Consider the following 16,448-nt stretch of genomic DNA (forward strand, 5'->3'; position numbering starts at 1 on the left):
AAAATGAAGTTGTTTTTGGTGCTTAACGAAACTGAGCCAGGAATTTAATGAGTTTTAAACCATTTATTTCATTTTTGATTGGCACCATCCATCATATTCTTAATAAAATGAAATAGAAATCATGGTGGGAGAAAGTATGATACACATTAGGTGGGTTTTTATGTTGAAGTGATTGACCATGGAGAACATTGAAGGGAAAAGTTCAGCAGGGAGGTATAATAATTTCATTAGAACAGAATCATCATAGATTGTAACCTTTTAATCATTCATAGTTTTGTTTCTGTGTCACTTCTTTTTAAAATACAGATATTCCAATGTCTGTGGGAATAATTGACACAAAGACAAATCCAAGCCAGTTAAATGCAGTTGAATTTCTGTGGGATCCTGCAAAACGCACATCTGCTTTCATTCAGGTTTGGATTTTTACATTATTAGAGTTATACTAGCCTTATCATTCAGAAGGCTGTGGGTGAGCTTAAATTCTTGATACATGATATCATTTTCTTTAAATGCTTATTTGTAAACTATCTTGTAATGTTTTTTATACACACACACACAGAGACACACACAACACACTCTGTTAAGTTAGAGTTAATCTACTAAATTCATCATTTATAGACTAACCTGTAAAGACAATCTTAATATGTAAAGCATTATTTAAATATCACTTTTACCACTGGTAGTAACAATAATCAAAACTTCTATTCTTAAGATGCATTTCTCTTGAACAAAACCTGCTGTTTTAAAGGATATGATTGAAAAAAGTGTAGTTTTAAGATTCTGTCTAGCTTTATTTAAAAATATTTTAATACTGACATTTTCAATCCCCTGCAAAAGTGAGAGGATAATAATAATAAATCCTCTTGTGCCCATCTCCTGGCTTCGACAGTTATTAGTAGTTTTCCCTTTTTGGTTATTGGTGGAATACTGTAAAGCAACGCCCAGGCATTTCATTTCACCCATGAATACTCAGTTTGTATCTCCTAAGACAGGGGTCCCCAACCCCTGGGCCACAGACTGGTAGTGTCCATGGCCTGTTAGGAACCAGGCCGCACAGCAGGAGGTGAACGCAGGCTAGCGAGCGAAGTCTCATCTGTATTTACAGCCGCTCCCCGTCACTCACATTACCACCTGAGCTCCGCCTCCTGTCAGATCAGTGGCGGCATTAGATTCTCATAGGAGCATGAACCCTACTGTGAACTGCGCACGCGACGGATCTAGATTGCGCGCTCCTTATGAGACTCTAATGCCTGATGATCGGAGGTGGAGCTGAGGCGGTGATGCTAGCGCTGGGGAGTGGCTGCAAATACAGATTATCATTAGCAGAGAGGTTTGACTGCACAGAGACCCTAATAAATCAATTGCTTGCAGACTCATATCAAAACCCTCTCAGTTGGGCTTCCCTGGTGGCGCAGTGGTTGAGAGTCCGCCTACCGATGCAGGGGACACGGGTTCGTGCCCCCGTCCGGGAAGGTCCCATGTGCCGCAGAGCGGCTGGGCCCGTGAGCCATGGCTGCTGAGCCTGCGCGTCCGGAGCCTGTGTTCCACAACGGGAGAGGCCACAACAGTGAGGCCCACGTACAGCAAAAAAAAAAAACAACCCTCTCAGTGAGTGGCAAGTGAAAACAAGCTCAGGGCTCCCACTGATTCTGCATTATGGTGAGTTGTATAATTATTTCATTATACATTACAATGTAATAACAATAGAAATAAAGTGCACAGTAAATGTAATGCGCTCGAATCATCCCAGAACCATCCCCACCCCACCCCCAGTCCATGGAAAAATTGTCTTCCATGAAAACTGGTCCCTGGGGCCAAAAAGGTTGGGGACTGCTGTCCTAAGAGATTAGTTTTTGAAAAACAAATATGGTATTATTATATGTAAAATAAAATCAACAGTAATTCTAATAGTAGGTTCGAATTTATAAGTGGTGAAATTAAAACTACTGAGTAGGTAATCTTTATATAGAAAAGGAAAATCACTTAATTGCTGACTGGCCGAAGTAGGCTATGATTTGTGTGAACTATAGAGAATTTAGTATTTTGCATTTTCGTGGTCTTCCAAGTAGTATCACCCATCGGCTAATAATCAGTAGGGCCATGGTTCATATTAGTTGAATATTTTCTCATATTGTTCATCTGACAGGGTGACTGGTTATGTGGTGAATGAGTGATGGAAGAGCTGGCCTTACTTCTCAGGTTGTTTAGTCTTGGTGCAGAAATCAGTTTTACCCTTGAGTCCTTAGAAGAGGGGGTGTGTAGCAGTCAGAAATTACCAAGGTCTTGTTAATGACACTGTGCCATGCCCTGGAGCTGTCACCATGGTGTTGCAAGAGTGGGCAGAAGTGGTGGGAAAATGAGTACTGCCCTCAGGATCCTCTGTGAACTGTGAAGTGTTGACAGGAGAGTTCAGATGGATGCAGGTGGAGTGAGGAGTGGGCTTGGTGGACTGTGGAAGCTCCCCAGGCAAAGGATCACGAGCTGATGACCGTAGGAACAGCAGTGAGGTGACTAGCTGGCTGGAGTTGGGGCAATGGCAGTAGAGGGCAAACAGCAGGGGCTCTGAGTAATGAGGTGATGATTGCTGTGGATTGAGCCCCACGCAAGGCTGAGGACCGTGGGTCCAGTCTGGGGTGGGGGTAGGGGACAGACACAGGAAGCTACTGTACTGATGCGCTCATCATTGGAGCAAGTCCTGCCTTCGATGAGGGCACTGGAATGGGGCAGAACCCATTCCCACAAAGTTCAGGAGGGCTCAGCTGGATTTGTGAAAGGAAAGTCATACATGTTTAAAACAGTTAGAAATTCATGACAGACACCTGAGTAATATGTGGGAGTTCCTTTTAAAGGATCTTGAATTTATACCTGTGGCCCGACATGTGAAAGGCAGCAAAGTAGAAGGGTGATCAGTGGACAAGACTTTGAATCCATTTCAGCCTGACTCATTTTCTAGGTACACTGCATCAGCACAGAATTTACTCCCCGGAAGCATGGAGGTGAAAAGGGAGTGCCTTTTAGGATCCAGGTTGACACCTTTAAGCAGAATGAAAATGGAGAATACACAGATCATCTACACTCAGCTAGCTGCCAAATCAAAGTTTTTAAGGTAAGAGATGGAAACTAGGCTTTGAGGAAGTGAGGCCCAGTGTTGCTGGTAAAGGTGTTTGTCTGAAGCCTGATAGATGAAAAAGTCTACTTTGTTTTTAAGCCGAAAGGTGCAGATAGGAAACAAAAAACTGATCGAGAGAAGATGGAGAAGAGAACCGCTCATGAGAAGGAGAAGTACCAGCCGTCCTATGACACCACGGTCCTCACAGAGGTAATGCGGGCACCATTCCGGTTCTGAGGAGAAGCCGAGCTGTGCACTCTGGCACCACCTCTGAGGATGAGTTTGGCTGCAAAGGGTCTGGGAAGATTGGGTGGTAGATTGACATAATCTTCTTGGTGAAATTTGTGGGGAAAATATTCTCTTTAAATTTGGGGATTTTAATAGATTCGTTTCCTGGGTGGGATCGTGGACGAAGATGCTGAAATCCCAATCAGGTCTCAGAAACAGACCTTAAAATCCTTGGAGTTGATAGAAATTATGTTGGGGCCCAGAATGTCCGATGTTTGTCACTGCTGGGGTTTTGCATCTTCCTTACCTTTGAATCCTGCTAGTCATACGTTTGTTTAATCGGACGGCAGAGGCATAAACAGGGTATTAGATCTTTCTTTGTATAATGAAAAGACATTGATCCCAATCTTTGGTGTTTGTCCAGATGAGGCTTGAGCCTATAATTGAAGATGCAGTTGAACATGAGCAGAAAAAGTCCAGCAAGCGGACTTTGCCAGCAGACTACGGTGATTCTCTGGCAAAGCGAGGCAGTGTAAGGGCTTCTGCTTCTCTTTTCATTGTGCAAGAAACCTTGTGCAGTGTTAGATATAGGACCAACTTCCACTGAAAAGTAAAGCCAAATTTGTTTTTGATGTCCTTGTCTTGATTTAATTTGCTTTTGTTTAGACTTCCTGCTTTCTGTTTGTTCCTCACTGAGGAAAATTTCCTAAATCTAACACTTTCAAACAAAGTTGACCATATTGGGTGGTTTTGGAGGGAAAACAAATGACACTCAAAAATGTGTTCCCTCCCTGTCTCCTTCCTTTCCTCCCTCCCTCTCTCTCCTTTGCACATGCACTTCCTTTACAAGCACTGAAATTAATTGAAAATACTTTCTTTAGTAAAATAGTTATTTTTGTGTAATTAAAAAAGGTTTTTGCTTTCTCGTGTGTGTAACTGATAAGAAAATGTCACGGATATTTGGAGAAATGATGGCAGCAAGCTTGACGTTAACATACGCAGTACATTCGCAGTACTTTGTGTCCCATTTCCCTGCATGTAGTGTAAGAACGTGTCTGCTTTTAAAAGCCTGATTGGCAGCACTGGTAGAAAAACAATCCTTGACTGCATTAGTGTTTCCTCTTGGCACCTGCATTGTGACCTTATGCTTCAGGCCAACATAGGACACCTTGCTACGCTCAGCCCTGGTTCCCCACTGTAGTCCAGGGGGGTTTTGGTTGAATATGAACTTTGCCAGCTTATTAAGTTTGCCAGCTTATTAATGGTTACTGTTGCATCATTGCAGTGTTTGTACTGTCAAGGTGCCAGAAATGGAGTTTTCACTCTTACACATGTATCTGTGATTATCTGTAGACTATGAAAGCCACAGGCATTATCACAGGAACATTATTTCCAAATTAAAGCATTGAGTGAAAATATTTTAAATACTTCTATGTGCATTTAAATAATATATGCAATAAAAGTGAAAATGTCCTCTCTGAGGGGCAGGGGAGCACACCATGTTGCATTTTCTTTAAGTGGGCTTTTTTGATTCAAATCAAAAGCTGTATGGAACAACTGTATACTCCTTCCCCAAAATGCCTGCCCCTCCAGTTTTATGTTTTTATTCTCCTAATTTCCCAGCTGAAGACACAAATGGTTCTTAGTACACTTATTTGGGGAGACACTGGTAATTCAAATCACTTTTCCCCTTTTGTTATAAACTAATTAAAAGGAATGGTTCTGATAATTTGTAAATTAAAGAAATCTGTTATAGCCCAGAGCTCATCCAAAGATGGAAGTCTAAAGTATGCAAAACGTCAGCAGTTCACTGGCCTGGGATTTCACATCTTCCAAGTGTGCATTGCTTGCTGCCCCAGGGCTGCATTTGGTTTGGTTAAGATACTTCTAGGGGTGGTTAGAGGTCTTCTTGGAAACCTGTTCATTAAAAGCAAGGTACAGATTTTTTAAAAAGGAAAATCTGCAGCATTTTATATATTTCTTCAAGCACCTACAAAAGAAGGCCAGCATTTCCTACAGGTCTCTGATAGTTACAATTGGCTTTCAGTAGAAAGGGTATCCATACTTACCTGTCACAGCTACATGGCGCTGTGTGAGGTGGTCCTGCACTGAATAGAGGCAGCACTGGAGGTTCTCAAGAGCCACAGCACAACCAAACCCTTAGTGTCTCTGTTGGTCTTTGTATCTGAGCTGTATTTCATTGGCTCAAATCTGGGTTGCCAGTGTCTGCGGTCTGCAGTGAGTCCTCATTTTCTAATCTGCCTGGGGAGGGACTTTGTTCATAGTGCACCAAAGCTGCAACTCTACAAGTCCAGGCCAGATATCGCTGGAGCCTTAATGAATCAGTACCATTGCTTATTTTTAAAGACAGGGAAGAATGACAAGGTAGAAGAAACACTGAAAATATTCCTTGGTAAGCCTGTACTCTCCTGGGTCAAGACTGTAAGAGAAACTTATGAAAAAAGCAGGTGGGAGAGTCTTGGTGTTTCACCCAGCCTGGCCATTGAAGAACTTGGAATCCATCATTTCTAAAAGTAGAGGCCTCCTAACAGGACCAGTTTTCATTGAATGCTAGTTTTCCTGTGTTCTGTGAATTGAGTCTCCTATTTATTGGGCAAGTTTTAGATGTCAAACAGCCCTGCTTTTCTACTGCTAGAAGAATCTAGATGTGTAAAAGTGCAATAGGTATGTTTATGGAGTTTCAGTAAATTTGGTGTCTTTGCTGTATCACCTGCCATGCTCACTTGGAGCTTTTGATGGCTTTATTTTCCTCAAACAGCTGGCAATAATTACCAAAGCAGATCTGGGGAGACTTGATGATATTGAAAGGTCTATATGGTTTTGATGTGTGTGTTATGCCATGTTGTAATATTTTGTATCTCGGGAGAATGGTGTAGCGGGAAGATCTTCCAAGTAGTAGAGGTGACTGTGAGCATGTGACACCCACAAGTTAGGAGGACTGCCAGGCATTCCACAGCGTCTTGGGTTCCTCAAACTGTATAAGCTGGGGAGGTACTACCTTGTAAACTAGAAAGAAAAACAAAAGACCCTAGTTTAAAAAGAATGGGCATTGTGTAAAGTGTCATTTATAGTGAAATTGGTACAACAGGCAGAGAGGGTTTAGCAATGCATTCCAGCCAAATTAGATTTCTTTTTTGAAAGTTGATAATAGTTGAAACATTAAGTCTGCAGTCATTTTCCCCATTTCTGAGGGGATACCTAATGGGTAGTTGTAAAGAATGTTGAGATTATGGGATTTTTGTTTTATTTTCTTTGTACCCATGCTTTTTTTAAAATTATTTATTTTTGGTTGCATCAGGTTTTTGTTGCTGCGCATGGGCTTTCTCTGGTTGCGGTGAGCGGGGGCTACTCTTTGTTGCGGTGTGTGGGCTTCTCATTGTGGTGGCTTCTCTTGTTGTGGTGCGCGGGCCTCAGTAGTTGTGGCTTGTGGGCTCAGCAGCCGTGGCTTGTGGGCTCTAGAGTGCAGGCTCAGTAGTTGTGGCACATGGGCTTAGTTGCTCCACAGCATGTGGGATCTTCCCGGGCCAGGGCTCAAACCCATGTCCCCTGCATTGGCAGGTGGGTTCTTAACCACTGCACCACCAGGGAAGCCCTGTACCCATGCTTTTGATGGGTGTCAGACACGCTGTCTGAAGCTCCTGTAACCATTGGGGAGACCTGGTTTCTGAGCTCAGAGTCCTTCACACTAGTGGTCTTGACTTCACTCAAAAGAATTTTGAAAAAGAATATACTCCCTTGCATATTTTTAGGTTGACATCTGAAAGTTTTCATCATAAATTTAAATACTTCCAAAGGATTTCAAAAAAGGGGGGGATATATATGTATACGTATAGCTGATTCACTTTGCTATACAGTAGAAACTAACACAACATTGTAAAGCAACTGTACTGCAATAAAAATTTTTTTTAAATAGCTGCAAAGCAAACAATTTTCTGACATACTTGAATATTTGTATTTACAACTTAAGGTGAAGCCATCACTTTAGTTAAGTCTGAAATTTTACTCTGCTCTTCCTTTTTCATCTCATGTTTTCTCTTTCACTCCCCTTAAATAATATTGTCCAAATAGGACATACTTCCGTGCCTGGAAATCTTTTAATGGTCACCTTAATTACTTTTTTACAACAAACAGTATAACTTGAAATTTAATTTTTAAAATTTCCTGTGACCATGTAAGGCTTAAGTCAGTTGAGGAATTTAAAACTTATTATTTGTACCAGTTTATCAAAACAACAAATCATACACATTTTGATGATTAATTTTTAACTATAAAAATAGAAATGTTATTGGAAATGCATTTTGAATGATGAGACAGGGTAGAACATATTTAAATTCTAGATTTTTTTATAGGTAAGAGAACCTTTGTTTAGATAGATTTATTTTTCTTTCAGGCAGCGTCATTCAGGTCTTGGAACTCCTTCCGAGATACCTGCCAGAAATTCCAATGATCTCTCTTTGTATGATCTAATAAATTATTTCAGTGCCTGTCAGCTGACAAGATGTCCTCCTGAATTATTTTGAAAGCAAAGAATTGAAAACCCCCTGACGTAGAGAAGAATTTTAGAGTCGTGTACTTTCTTAGTGTCTACCCTGATTTCTTTGAATGGTCTTTAGCTTGGTTTTTGGCAGAGCCTTACACCCCACAGCCATGGTGAGACAGGATGCCGTCTGTGTGTGAAATGGGAGGAGAGTGCTTATGAAAGGGGACCTTTGAAACCCAGGATGTTCTCAGTCTTAGAAAGAATACCGTGGAGTGAGATGAATTCCCTCCATCCTCAGCACTTGAGGCCACCCTGGCCTGTTCAGCATGTTTTGACTTTAGCTTTTTCAGTATTCCTAATTGGAATAGTTAATGTGTCTTTGTATCTTGGCTCTATTTTTGGTCAGAATTTGCCAAGGGCTGAAAAATATTTAAGTCCACCCTGCCCCTTCTAGAAAAAATAAACAATAAACGTAGGTAGGTAGGTAGATGGCTACACGCAGTACCATCCACAGTTGATGTATTTTCATGTTGGGCCTGTCTCATCTTACTTGGGGATGATCATGAACCTTAGAGAGATTGGGGAAGTACATGGGTACTGGTGAGGCTGCTCCTTGGGGAAGAGGGCAAAGCGAGCACTAGGTGGGACAGATCCACTGTCCTTGTCACCATGCGATGTCAGATGTTGCTTCTGAATCCTTTCTTGCCTCTGCTGTTCTTTAAACCTCAATAGGTACCTACTGGGGAATGGATGAAGAGGGAGGTGAAAGTTCTTGAAAGCACATTGTACTTAAGCGCACATTTAAAACACCTTTAGAAGTGTTGGCTGCTGTCGTCACCTCAGGTCCTCTCTGAGAGTAATCAGTGTCTAGACACGCACAGCAGGTAACATTTTCCCTGCCACACACCAGTCAGTTTGATGCATTTCTGTGAGGTTGCTTGATGAATGTTAGGTGTCTTGTGTTTCACCATCTTGCATTTGGCCAGACTAGAGAGTGAATTACAAGGATATTTCTCCCATGTACTTTAGAAGCGAACCGTTAATTTATTTCTGTTTCTGTCCGCAGTGCTCTCCATGGCCCGACACCCCCACCGCCTATGTGAATAGCAGCCCTTCCACGGCGCCCACCTTCACGGCCCCGCAGCAGAGCGCTTGCAGCGTCCCGGACAGGTAGCCGGTGTGCGTGACGAGTGCCCGCGCTCCTTTATGTCCCTTCCTGTCAAGTTACGCAGCCTCTTTGTGTGTGTATCTGGGGTATGTGGTAATTAGAAATAGCTTGCTGCAGGGCAAAACTGCCTTTTCTTCACCTTCCCGCCTTTTTGCTCCTGGCCCCCTTGTGCCTCACACACTTACAACTGTGGAAATTGAGAAAAGGGTACATCTTCAAGATATATTCTTTGTGAGATAAAATCAGCATTAATGGGCTTCATGGATAGAGAGAAAAGGACAGTGAGTTATTAAGGTGAAACTGTGACTTGAATATGTTACAGTTGAGTTTATGATAAAGTACACTTTAATGCTCACCATGTCGAACAAAGATTATTTTCTACCCTATTTCTTCTCCCTCCCAAAGACACTGATTTTTTTTTTTAATTAAGTCTTTAAAACTTAAAGGACTTTCCATTTTAAAGACTTGCTCTGGTTTTAGAAATGGGAATGGTGGGCTCTGTTCATCCTATTTTCTGGCCTTGACTGTTAGCTGCTGGTCAGCGGTGCCCCGGGGAGATTGTCCTTCCTGGGGCTTTTGCTCAGGAGCTCCTGCTGAGTAGTCAGATCAGAAGGTCCCCGCTGTTATGACATTTCTTGCTGGGAAGTAAAATTATGAAAGTTAAGACCATAAAGGAGGGAATTCCCTGGTGGTCCAGTGGTTGGGACTCAGTGCTTTCACTGCCGTGGCCCAGTTCAGTCCGTGGTTGGGGAATTAAGATACCGCAAGCCACGAGGTGCGGGGGAAAAGAAAGGAAAAAAAAAAAAGGAAAGGGTTCTCATTTTTATACTCTGGTCACGCCAGCTTGGGCTGCTATAACAAACACCAGGGACTGAGTGGCTTATAAACAATAGAAATTCATTTCTCTCAGCCTGGGGGCTGGGCGTCCAGGGGCAGGATGCTGGCTGGAATGGGTTCTGATGAGAACTCTCTCCGGGTGCAGGCTACCGGCCTGTGTGCTCACCCAGCGGAGAGCAGAGGGGAGGAGGCAGACTCTTACAACTCTGAACGAAGTCACTGATCCCATTCCTGGGGCTCCGTCCTCACGGCTTCGTCTAATGCTCATTACTTCCCAAAGGCTCCACCTCCTAATACTGTCCAGCACGCTGGGGGTAAGGTTTCCACCTGTGGTTTTTGAGGGGACACAAACATTCAGTCTGTAGCAGGGTCTGGTGAGAAAACAAAGAAGAACATGCCTTTTCCCTGAGGCAGTGGATAGACCAAGAGGCAGCTTGTTTCCATGTAGGTTATTGTGCTTCAGGGTAGGGGGACACTCCTGGACTCTGGCACCAGCATGTTACCATGCAGGGGACTGAATAGTCCTAGAAAATGACAACAGTTTCAGAGAGGAGATGTGAATTCGTGTACACACTGGCTCACCAGATATTTCCCGAGAGCCCACGGTGCCCAGCACTGTTCCGGGTACTGTGATGTGAGTGAGAGAAAGCCCTGTCTGAAGGAGCTCAAGTTCTAGTGGGCAGAGAAGGACAGTAAACAATCAACATGGTAAACCTAAGTAACTGGGGTACAGGTGCTAAGAAGGGACCAGAAAGGTGGATGCACTCCCTGAGCAGCTGTTCTCATTTTCCCCTGGAAACACAGGGTTAGTGGCACAAGTTTGTTTCTTTTGTTCTCTTGAATTTCACCCTGTTCAATCATGGATAAATATATTCATTAAAGGGATATTATTTTTATTTTGGCTTAGGATTATTATATCATTTCTTGTAGCTCATAATTAAAGTAGATTTTTTGGCAGTTATTTTCAACTGTTACCTTATTTGATTCTCATATTTTTTTTCCTAACTAAAATGAATGAGTATCCGTCATTTTCCTGGCACCCCTGGAAATGATTGGAGCCCTTGTGTTTCATGAAACCTGACTTTCTTACTAGAACAGATGTAGGAGGAGAAGGCACAAATTAAACCGTCCTATGTGTCTTAACTGTTTTTTTTGTTTGGTTGGTTTTTTTTTTTGGTCGCACTGTGCAGCTTGCGGGGGATCTCAGTTCCACAACCAGGGGTTGAACCTGGGCCACGTCAATGAAAGCGCCAAGTCCTAACCACTGGAATGGCAGGGAATTCCCTTCTGTGTCTTAATCTTATCAACATACTGACTCCTTGACCAGTTGTGCAGACACGCTTTTTGCATAGTTACATTGCTCTGTCCCACAGTATTCTTTTACGTTCACCTAGTTTAATAGCCTTTAATGTCTTGATTAAAAAATATATATCATAATAATCATTCTTTTCTTCCTTCCTTCTCCCCAGCAATTCTTCTTCCCCAAATCATCAAGGAGATGGAGTTTCACAGGCCTCTAGTGAAGTAAGTATCTTTACCCTAAACTATCATGCTTTCAGGGTCCTGCATTTTGAAGCCTCTGACAGGGGTTTGAGTCATTGTTTGGGTCACTGAATAAGCCACCTGTGCTCTCCGTGGGTGTTTTAAACTTTAAACCTGGAGGATTTCTGTGTTTTGTTTAAATGTTCTTTATAACATGCCAGTGACTTGGATTATTTTTTGGAAGTCTGAACAGTTTCTTCTGTTTGTGTTCATTTTCTTTGTTAATAGCAACTTCAGCCTTCAGCCACGATCCAGGAAACACAACAATGGCTGCTCAAAAACAGATTCTCTTCCTACACAAGACTGTTCTCCAATTTTTTAGGTACGTTTGTGTTTGTGTGTGCACACGCACACACACGTTTGCTTGTTTGTTTTTGTACTTTTATTAGCTGTAATTAAATTCTGGGGAAGTAACTGTATGTAGATTCGTAAGAAGTTGCCCAAACCTGTACAGGGAGCTCCTGTGTACCTGTACAGGGAGCTGCCCAGCGTCCCCAGTGGTAGTGTCTTGCAGACCTATGGTGCAGTATCAGAACAGGAACTCGATGCTGTTTCACCAGGTTTACATGCCCTCATTTTTGTATAGGTGTATATAGTTATATGCAATTTTTTTGATTTTATTAACTTTTTATTTGAAATAATTTTTGCAGTAAGTTGCAAAAAGGACAGAGATATGTTCCAGTGTACCCTTCACTCAGTTTCTCACATACTTATAGTACAGTATCAAAACCAGGAAATTGACCTTGGTGCTGTGTGTGTATATAGTTGTGTCATTCTATCACATGTATAGATTGGATGCCACCAACACCGAAGTCAGGATGCAGAATCTTGCCATCACCACAGGGATCTCCCTAATTACCCCTCCCCCATGATCCCTAATACCTAGCAACCATTAATGTATTTTCTGTCTCCATGATTTTGTCATTTTGAAAATGTTACATAAATGGAATCATACAGTATGTTACCTTTTTTTCTCTCAGCATAAGGCCCTTACTTCCATCCAAGATGTTATATCAACAGTTTGTTGCTCTTTATTGCTATGTAGCATTAGAGGAGGGTATGAATGTACTCAGATACGGTTTTTATAGATTTAAGTTTTTTTCTTGCCTAGTAAGCTAAGGGAGTATTTAGATGTAATTTCAGAAAGGACCGGGCAGTGCTGCTTCAGGTGGTGCTATAGGAAGCCTGTTCGGAGGGACAGTAATGGATAACGCCAGCTGGGGCAGGGGCAGCATTTCCTAAACATATTTGGCCCTGGGACCCTTTCCCGACAGAACACTTAACATGTCCTGGCCAAACTCCTCCTGGGCCACGGTGAAGTGGCAGCTGGCTCTCCTTAGCCCATGGTGTTGGGGGACCATCCAAATGCAGCTCGAGCCTTTTAAGAGGAGAGAACATGAGTGCACACAGCTGGCCTAGAGGAAAGCCTGGTTTCACAAAGAACGTGGTTTCCTATTACGTCAGCCCTTTATTGCTGTGCTTGTGTCATGGTTAGTCATTCCCCAGGTAGCGCTTTGTCTCTTTAAAATTAAAGTGCTGGGTGAAAGTTGTTGGCTAGCTGGGATGTACATTTTTATGATTAAGTAAGCCTTTTATCTGTGAAAAACTAATTTAAAAATTTCAGCGTGTTGGGGGGTGGGGGGCACGTCTTGGATGCTCACAGGGGAGACAGGGAGGGAGAGCACCGCACAGTCGGAAGGCTCTGCCACGAGGGCCCAGGTTCCTGTTCTGTCAGACGATGCGTGTTGTAGTTCTGAGTGGTGATCACTGTGGCTTGGCCTCCTGCCTTTTCCTTCCCCTGTGAGCTTTCCAACAGTAGAAAGGCGAGGAGAGGGAGGCTTCTTTCTCTGAGCCTGTTAGGCAGCCATGTTTTGGAGAGGGCTGTGCACAGTGTCTGTCCGGTGCTGTGTGTGGGTGAAGGATGGGCACACACATCTCTGGTCGCTCCTGAGAGCCCTGTTGGCAGAGGTGTGTATGGAAGGCCCCCTGGTAGAGATGACAGCGTCTGTCTCTGCTTACCTGGCTCCGTAGACAGCTCCATCAGTGCTCGTGCCTCATGGGAGATGTGCTTCTCTGGTCTTTGTTCTTTTACAAACTAGAAAATTATGAGGCTCTTAACATTCAAGCCCTCAAAAGTAGATAACTCCATTAATCTCGTTACATATGTAAGTGGATATTTATCATATGGAGGTCATGCTTTAATCCCAGAGGGCATCTTAATTCTCCCAATAAACTACATCTTGAGTGTCAGTAAAAGGTAAAACAAAAGATTGTAGACACACTCAAAGGTAAAACATAGAAGAGTCTGATGAGCTCCTGTGTCACCACACCCAGCTCCAGAGACGGCCAGCCTAGGTCAGTGTCATTCTCTCCCACTCCTCCCACCTTCCCTTTCTGTTCTACTTTAAAGCAAATGCTAGATACCATGTCACTTACACACCAAATACTTATGGGGGAAACCTTAAGTATAATATGCAATTCTCTGCCATGCTTTTGTATTAAAACTGGCTGCTGTGATGGAGTTGCTTGTTATAGAATGTTGGACTGTATGTAGCATGTTATAGTATAAAGAAACCTAGTCCTGGGGCTTCCCTGGTGGCACAGTGGTTGAGAGTCCGCCTGCCGATGCAGGGGACACGGGTTCGTGCCCCGGTCCGGGAAGATCCCACATGCCGCGGAGCAGCTGGGCCCATGAGCCATGGCCGCTGGGCCTGTGCGTCCGGAGCCTGTGCTCCGCAATGGGAGAGGCCACAGCAGTGAGAGGCCCGCGTACTGCAAAAAAATAATAATAATTAAAAAAAAAAAATAGAGACCTAGTCCTAGCTCTGCTGCCCACTTGTGTGCCTTAGGGCAGGTCCCCCAAACTCTTGACTTCATTTCTTCCTTTTGTAAATTAAAGATTGGTCTGGGTCATCTCAAGGTGAACTATCTGGGGTCAGAATCATGCTTATCTTCACGAGCTCCACCCAGCCAGAATAAGGCAGGCACTGAAATCCTGTATTGGGAAGAGACACTCCCGTCGGCTCATTGCTCTGATTTTCCAGCCTCTGGGCTTCTGAGTTCCTTCTTGGTAGAGAACGTGGAGAGCCAGCATTCTCTCTGGCTGTGAGGGACAGGTGTGTGTGTGTGTTGTTCATGTGTATGTGTGTACACAGGAGACCTGGCGATGGCTTCGAAGGACATTAAACTGTGAAGACAGAAGCTGCAAAGTAGCCCGTACTGCTGGTTCTTCTCCCATTTCCTTGAGAAGATTCTTTTTGCTCTTCTCCAGGTGCCGACTTGTTAAAACTGACAAAGGAGGATCTAGTACAAATTTGTGGTGTAGCCGATGGAATCCGGCTCTATAATTCACTGAAGTCAAGGTAAAATACCGTATTTAAAAGGAACTGTTCTGCTTGAAATAAGAATTTGCCCTTGTTCGCGTGGGGACTGCGGGCAGGATGTGTCCACGCCACGTCGGCGTGTGCCCTTGCACTGTGGGCGCTGGCCCGCCGTGCTCACGAGGAGACTGTTTTGTGTACACCTTCAGGCAGGCCCAGATATGATGCAGGCACTGAGGGCAGAGGTAGACTGTAAGACTAGAAATGCACATGGGCAGGACTGTGGTCTGGAAGACGACTGGGTTTGTTGCCAAGAAAACAAACTTCTCATTTAGGTGAGCTATACAGAATCTATGGTTTTCAAGGTCATGTGACACTACTAAACAGTTATTAAACATGTAAACTTCTAATTGTGAATTAAAATGATAGAACTGTAAACTGTGCTGGCTTTTAAGATCCATTTACTATCGTTGATATTTCTAGACTTGTGGTGTGAGAATTCCATTAAACTGAATTTTACTGATGTTACATTGCTGACATAATCTTGAAACTTAAATTTACCAGCATCTGACTGACCATCTCAATGGTTTAGAGTCTGGATCATCAGATTAGACCACCTGTGATAACCTGTGATAGTTGGTGTGAGGTGTGTGTTTTTATATTCTTCCTAGTAAATTATTTCGTATAATGAAGTAACGTTGTAAAGTTCTCCTAAGGAAATAGACCCTAGATTCTTGTAGCTGTCGCTTGCGCGTGCGGCCTTCCCGCCGGCTCACAAGCGCCGTCTTCTGGTTGCAGGTCGGTGCGGCCCCGCCTGACCCTCTACGTCTGCCGCGAGCAGCCGGCGCCACAGGGGCAGCAGCAGGCAGCGGGTGGCGGGGGCGACGGCGGCGGCGCCACGCCCTACGGTGGGTATGGGCGGGCAGGGGTTGGGGGGCCAGGGCACTCAGCTTCCTGCCACTGCCCTTCTGAGTCGGTGGGGACCACCGGGTTGTCCTGGCAGCGGTGAGAGGCAGTGGCCCTTCTCGGCTGTTCTGATAAAATTTAATTTTAAAAGAACAAGTGTAGGGCAGAGTATGGCAACCCTGCTTTAGAGCCTCTGTAGTCTTACCTTAATTGTAGTTCCAAATTCTAAGCAAAGGTTTCTGTACTCACACACATGAAAAAACCCTTGTTTGGGGAAGCAAAGTAAAAGCACTGATATTCCTGATCCGTGTTTGGCTTGAGTCAGTAGTAGAGCAGGACCTGTGAGACTCAGGCTCACTGCAGATGTGCCTGACGCTTTGCAGACAAGGGCTGCTGCACCGTCACGTGTTCCGGAAACAGCTGGGCTTTCTGTGGAGAAGCAGGAGGCCTCATGGTCCACATCCTTAGCTTCTCGTGTGCCGTCTTCTACACTGTTTTTAATTCTTTAGGGGAAAGGAAGAGGGGAGAGGTAGCTTTTATTCTTTAGGATAAGTTCCCAGTAGTAGGTTTACTGAATCTAAAACTATGACCTTTTTAGAGTTCTTTTTATATATGGCTAGAAACACGTAGCATTTTTGAAAATGGCTTTCTTTCGGTATAACTTACATACCACAAAGTCCTCCCACTGCAAGTACACAATTCAGCGATACTTTAATCAGTTTATAGTTTTGCAGCCATCGCCACAGTCCAGTTTTAGTCCCATTACTCCAGAATGATCATCTGTGCCCATCTGCAGTCACTTCCTGCTTGCTTTTAAGATAAAACCTCAGATACTTT

General features: G+C 43.7%; 1 protein-coding gene across 2 annotated transcripts in view; it reads left to right on the forward strand.

Annotated features, from left to right (window-relative positions):
- UBP1 (upstream binding protein 1) overlaps window positions 1-16,448 on the forward strand; it is a 72,242-nt gene that overhangs the window by 51,780 nt on the left and 4,014 nt on the right. Inside the window, exons 6-14 of one of the 2 annotated variants that reach the window (XM_081247304.1) lie at window positions 307-413; window positions 2,954-3,106; window positions 3,209-3,319; window positions 3,762-3,869; window positions 8,905-9,008; window positions 11,313-11,367; window positions 11,614-11,707; window positions 14,657-14,747; window positions 15,504-15,613. In XM_081247304.1, coding sequence (XP_081103430.1) covers window positions 307-413; window positions 2,954-3,106; window positions 3,209-3,319; window positions 3,762-3,869; window positions 8,905-9,008; window positions 11,313-11,367; window positions 11,614-11,707; window positions 14,657-14,747; window positions 15,504-15,613 — 933 coding nt within the window. The remainder of the gene's footprint in view (window positions 1-306; window positions 414-2,953; window positions 3,107-3,208; window positions 3,320-3,761; window positions 3,870-8,904; window positions 9,009-11,312; window positions 11,368-11,613; window positions 11,708-14,656; window positions 14,748-15,503; window positions 15,614-16,448) is intronic. The other variant, XM_081247305.1, reaches the window with a different exon arrangement.

Source organism: Mesoplodon bidens (assembly GCF_964165515.1).
Source record: "Mesoplodon bidens genome assembly, chromosome: 10".
Taxonomy (NCBI): Eukaryota; Metazoa; Chordata; class Mammalia; order Artiodactyla; family Ziphiidae; genus Mesoplodon; species Mesoplodon bidens.